Raw genomic sequence first — 6,387 nt, forward strand, 5'->3', positions numbered from 1 at the left:
GTTTTAAGGCTTTGAAGGATAAATGTTTAGGCCTTTTTGGGATGTGGGTAAGGTAGGTTGTGTGATGAAAGAGTTTGGTTTGTGCTTTAGAGCCCAAATGTATTGTTAAAGGCGCTGATACAGGCTTTTCATGAATTTGGACCTGAGTTCGAGTGGGCTTCAGGAGGAATAAAGTTGATAGAAGTGTGGGGCTTCTCTTTACTTTTTCGTGGATATAAGGATCATCGGAAACAGATTTATAACAAAGAAGTTATGGCCTTTGAAAGTTTCATGGTTTTAGGGTTAGCCGAGTACGTTGGTCGTACACAAAGCATACGCGGGGCGTACTAGTGAAGACGGCAGTACGCTGGGCGTACTTTGGAGTACGTTGGGCGTACTGACCAGGATGGCCGTGAATGTTCTTCGGAGTACGCTAGGCGTACCATATGTACGCTGGGTGTACGCCACTAAGACCTGAACCCTATTTTTGGGTCTTGGACCCTATTTAAGCTCCTTATCTCATAACCTAACCCTAATATCTTCAGCCTTAATCCCTCTAAACCCTAGAAATCGACCCTAAGCCTCCATTGGAGTGATTCTTGGTTTTTTTTGGTGATTTAGTGAGGTTTTTGGTGCTTATTGTGGAAGAAGGAGTTCCTTGAGGAAGCATTGCTTGGCTTGGAGCTTATGGATCCAAGCCTTAATCATATTGATCTGGCTCCAGGAAGCATAAAGTTTGAATCTTGGTGGATTTCTTATGTGGATCTAGTGGGGTGATGACTTGTTATGTTTGTCCTTGGAAGAAGAAGGAGTCTTGAAAGAGAATAGCTTGAGCATCTAGCTTTTGGATCTGAGTTATACACTTGTTGGTGCATCTTCCAAAGGTATCAAGTTCGAAACTTGCTCATTGTTGTGCTTGTTCTTGTTTTGAGTCCATTTTTAGGGTTTTATGTCCCAAGCTTGGAACTCTATGAGTTTGATGAACTCCATAGTATAATATTTGTCCTTATAGATGCTTTTAGTCGTTTGGAGTCATAAAAATGAGATCTTGGTTATCAAGATCTCTCCATGCATGATATATGAGCATTTTGGGGGGGGGGGGGGGGTAAAGAGTGAGTGTATTTGGGTTTGGGACTTTATCAACCATGCAAAGGCTTAAAGTCACTAAATTTATAGAGTAAGAGCTATTAGGGAGTCCATATCTGTGATATGAGCCAAGGTCTTAACCAATTAAGACCAAATGAGTAGGAAGAGTGAACGTGACAAGTATGCTGAGCGTAATTCCAGTACGCCCTGCGTACTGACCAAGTGTCCTCGATGGCAAATATGGATTCGTGAGTACGCTGAGCGTACCAAGGGAGATACGCCCCGCGTAACCTCACTGTGGACTTTTGGGCTAAGTCTCATTTCGGGCCTTGAGTGTTGGGTCTGGAGTTTGGGCTTGTTGCACTAAAGTTTTGGACCAGAGGATTTTATATATATATATATATATATATATATATATATATATATATATATATATATATATATATATATATATATATATATATATATATATATATATACCTTGGGCCCTTGAGTTGGGTTAGTCACTTGGACTTGAGAGTTGGGCCTCGGGAGAGCCCATTCATTATTGGGCTTTGGTAAGTCCAATGAGTTTTAGGTTAATGATGGGTTAGTTAGTGGACTACCTTTAGACCTAAATAGTGAGGGTTTGGACTTAGATCTTAATTGGGTAATTGTGAATCTTGGTCCAGTGTTAGAGGCCGGTGTGCAGCAGCAACATCTTTAGGAGATATTCATCATCCGATGTGAGTCTTCTCACTATACTTACCATGACTGGTATCTTTGTGTGACTGAGATGTCTTATGTGCTTATCTGTGTATTGTGATATTTTGCATTATGTCTTTGTGATTTATGATGAGTATTATTATTATGAGCTTATTGAGTTAGGACCGGAGGGTCCACCCGAGTGTGGGACAGGAGGGTCTCCACTGGAACACATTGACCGGAGGGTCGTATTGAGTTAGCCTCGAGTGGCTAACGTGATGTGTGTGGTATTTTGAGGAACTCACTAAGTTTTGTGCTTACCGTGTTATATGATATGTGTTTCGGTTCTTCTCAGGATCGCGGGAGGGCGCCGGTTCGATTGTACACACTAGAGAAAAAGTTATGTTTTGAGGATCCTGGATTATTAATCAAACAATTACGGAGTTGCGTTTTGTAAATTAAATAAATGAGATTTTTGTGAGATATGTTATGAGAGTTATGCGGTTTTAAAATGAAAATTTTGGTTTGAAAATTTACGTGGTTACATTCAGCATTGTACTTTTCTAAATTAATAAAATGTTATTTTGGTTTTTAGTTTTAGTTATACTTAAAATAAACTTATATTTTCTTAAACTATTTTAAAGAATCATGTACTATGGGAATGATACTAAGGACACATTTCTTGTGTTTAAAGATGAGAGAAATGAAAATCACAAGGAAAAAAGGTTACATGGAATTAAGGATGGAAGGGATAGGATAGGGGACTCCCGCCAGCCTTACATGTGATACATGTAATGCATTTATTAAAATAATTACATTAAATATTATTGTAATATAATTTTGTTCAACTTTTGTGAAAATATTGATGAAAATGTTTTTAGACATTAAAAGAACGTCACCAAGTACTAATTGATGACAAAACTTTATATTCGTTCCATGATTACTCCTTGAGGGATTAGATTTCAAACAACTCTCTTTGTTTTACACTAAATCTCCAATCAAAAATCCCTACCAAAACATAGTTGTATATCCCATGATTACACCTTTTATATAATACACAGATACATTTTTCTTTCCTTTTTCCTAATCTCTCTCTCCTTACTTCCAGTTTTTTCCTAATCTTTTTTCCATGTACACATACATACATACATACAAGAATAACATGAGTTTTTAAACCCTTTTTTTAGGGTTTCAAAAACTGATGAATCAATGAAGCAATCAATACAAGACAACCCTGAGCAACCCTGGTTGGGGTTCAGAGTAGTGAAGCCCCTCTTCCTCCAGCAAGTACCTCTGGACAGCAACCGGAAGTCTAGCTGGCGTTCTTGTCCCTTTAGTGTGGTGGCCTGTCCCCACACATATGTACACCTGGACACGCTGGTCTGCTGACCTGGCAATGTTACGCCACGTCATCAGATCACGTTTCAGGACGTGAATGGCTTCACTCACGTGTAGCCCGTGAAGATCAATTATCCTTTCCTGCCCTCCTCTTCCATTCCCTTGCATTTCTGGACTTACCGGATTCCTAACAGAGAAGAAATAATACCACTTTTTTATTTTTTATTTTTTCTTATCAGGGCATTTTTTATTTTATTTTTTTGTATTTGGACAAAACTAACCTTTGATAGTAGATAGATTCTTGAGCCTTTCCATGAGCAGCTTTCATTTGGATGTTGTGTAATTGCCCTTTCACACTCAGTTCCTTAGCTAAAGCCTTTTGGCCAATAAGATAAGCTTGTCGTGCCTATTTTCAAACCAAAATTAAGAAGAAAAAAAAAAAAAAACTTTTAATATTAAATAATTAGTAGCATTCAGAACCTTGTTATTTCTTTTTTAAATACTCTTATTCACCAGTTATTTCTTAGGAGACCCTACGTTTTATTTATTCGGTTGAAGGGTAAAACGGTCATTTACTCTCATATAAATGGTTAAATACCTGTTCAAAATATGCATTGCGTAAACGTGCATGATCACGAGCTTCACCCCGCATTTCAGAATACATATTTGCTGTGATCTCAACAAAGTTAAAGCACAAAGACACAACACAACTAACCATATAATATAATAAACTAAAAAAAAAATTAAAAAAAATATATATATTATTTAAACTTCAACGAAAACATTACCAACTGCATCACCAGTTTCAAGCCAAACAGGAGCCGAACGGGGCCCATAACCACTGGAATAAGAGCTTCTACTTGATCCAATGGTGGAATTTGGAGAAGGGTTTCTATCATACTTCCATATACTCGAATCCTGTGATGCCATTTTCCTAACTGCTGAAGCAAAATCGGTTGCTCCAAGTGATGGAGAAGTGGAGGATGATTTGAACATGAGTAGATCTTTCTCTAAAGAAAGATAAGAGTTGACATTTTGTTGACCAGAAAATGGTGCAATGTGATGATTATTTGTGGGAGAAAGTGCAGGGAAATCAAGAGCACTCAGATTTGGTGATGATAAGACTTTGGAGTTTGGATTCTGATTCAGACCATTATCTACTTGAAGCTGCAATCAAATCAAAACCAAAAACACTTTACACATACAACACCTTGTTGAGGAAAGAAAAGAAACAGCCTAAGTGTTGTATAAATATAAACAAACACAGTTTCTTATTTAGAGTAAATGATGTAAACAAAAAAAAAAGATACCTCAAGCTGAGTCAGCATCTCAATTGTCAAATTCAAGTCACATCCATTAGCATAATAAACCTCCGCAAGACTTTCAGCTGCAAAACCTGGAAATTGGGAAGCTAAAAATCCAAGAGAATTTACTTCTGTACCCTCATTAAGCATATCATCTAAATACCCTTGCCCATTATCACCATTGTAGGGTGGCAGTGGCTCATCTATAATCCCACCAAGCAACTGATCACCATGCATTTGATGAAAATTACCAAACCTGCCACCATTCATTTGATGAGGAGATAATTCATGTTGCTCAGGGAACCTTGAGCTTCCATTGACATCCATTATAGACAAAGTTGAAAAGGGAATGGAAATGGAAATGCTATTGCTTCCATTTCCATTAGATTCTTCTTCTCCTCCCACAACATGGAAATCAGGAGTTATATCATCAGGTAGTTGGTGACGCCAGAACTGGTGGGCTTCATCATCTGAATTATTTGATACAGAAGATTCTGATCTTTTGAGTATTGATTTCCCTGGCGTTGAAGCACTAAAATTGCCAAAATTAGATGTGTCTGAAGAACGTGTGTTTCCAGATGGTGATCTTAGAGAAAATGGAACGAATTCTGCAGCATCTGGATTTAAAGTTTTTGCCTTCCCTGTTGTGCTAAGGTTTTTATCAATGGCAGAAGCCCCTTTATTGAGTAGGCTCATTATTCTTTGTGGCAAGAAAATAAAGTTAGTTTAACAGCATATGAAAGAACCTCCCAGTTGCAACCAGCATTACCCAAATCCTGCAAAACAGATATTTTAGACTGCAGATTTACTCACAGGAACTCATACTCGCTTGTCAAGATCACAGGCTTAATGAAGAAAGAATTACAGAAAACAGAAATTATACAAAACTAGCATTAAAGTAACAACACACATTTCCTTTTTAGTCGATAATTTGAGAAAACTTCAGCATTTTTTGCAATGTTCAAGGAAGAAATTGGATTACCGAACTAATAGATTACTATAAATAATGCATGTAGTTTATGTATAACATCACAAAACCAAAAAGCATTGAATGTAGACCGTATCTACCAAAATCTAACTTTCTAAGATCTTGATTATACTAAAAATCATGTAATAACAAAGCACAAAGTAATCAAATTGCAATAACTAATGTTGATAATTCATTGAATTAAACCCTAAACGAAAAACAGATACAAAACAATTTTAATCGAAAACCACAATTTCGGTTCATCAACAGTAAGAGATATCACAAACAAGAACAATTAACACGATTCCACAAGATCTGATCATGATACAAGCTGTATGTGTTGAATTATATACCTTTGCGAAGCTCGAGGATCGACGAAATCATACACAAACGATCCATTGACGATGGAAGTTAGATAAATCTAAACAGAATATGTGAAAATTGTTAAACGAAAAGCAGAGACAGTGACTGATAAGAAGTATGGAGATGATTTTGGAGAGGTTATCGCGTATGTATGTGTGAATCTGAGGGTATGAAGATGAGAGCTGTTCGTTGACGAGTGTTTTTGGTTTTGATAATTTGATGTGGAAGAAACCCTGATATCCACCCACCACAAATAAAGAGAAGGGAGCCTCAGCAACCTATCCAAGTATCCATGTACCCACACATAAACACGTTGACACGCTACCACTTGCACTAGCCTAGGTACAAATGGTACATGCTTATTGCTTCTACAAGTACAACCCCTTGGCTTTCGTTCATGAATCATGACCTTTCGAGGGCATTTGGAGCTGCTGTAGCTGATGTACAGTATTAAAAAATTATATATTATTTATTTAATTAAACGGTAAAATAATATATATATATATATATATATATATATATATATATATATATATATATATATATATATATATATATATATATATATAGACTTAGGTTATTTTGTTTAAAATAATTATTATGTTATTGTATTTATAAATGCAGGCAAATCAAATTTACTTATTTTAATAAAGTGGTTAATATATA

The 6,387-nt window shown here is 36.4% G+C and overlaps 1 protein-coding gene across 1 annotated transcript; it reads right to left on the bottom strand.

Annotated features, from left to right (window-relative positions):
- Positions 1–2,709: 2,709 nt before the first annotated feature.
- Positions 2,710–6,045, bottom strand: LOC111918321 (polyadenylate-binding protein-interacting protein 7). Its single transcript, XM_023913999.3, has 6 exons — positions 5,712–6,045; positions 4,398–5,167; positions 3,876–4,254; positions 3,686–3,756; positions 3,369–3,493; positions 2,710–3,274 (listed from the first exon to the last, which is right to left on the bottom strand). The coding sequence occupies exons 2-6, from the start codon at positions 5,085–5,087 to the stop codon at positions 2,968–2,970; spliced, it is 1,572 nt and encodes a 523-aa protein (XP_023769767.2). The 5' UTR covers positions 5,088–5,167; positions 5,712–6,045; the 3' UTR covers positions 2,710–2,967.
- Positions 6,046–6,387: the final 342 nt, after the last annotated feature.

Source organism: Lactuca sativa, chromosome 8 (assembly GCF_002870075.4).
Source record: "Lactuca sativa cultivar Salinas chromosome 8, Lsat_Salinas_v11, whole genome shotgun sequence".
NCBI classification, from domain to species: Eukaryota; Viridiplantae; Streptophyta; class Magnoliopsida; order Asterales; family Asteraceae; genus Lactuca; species Lactuca sativa.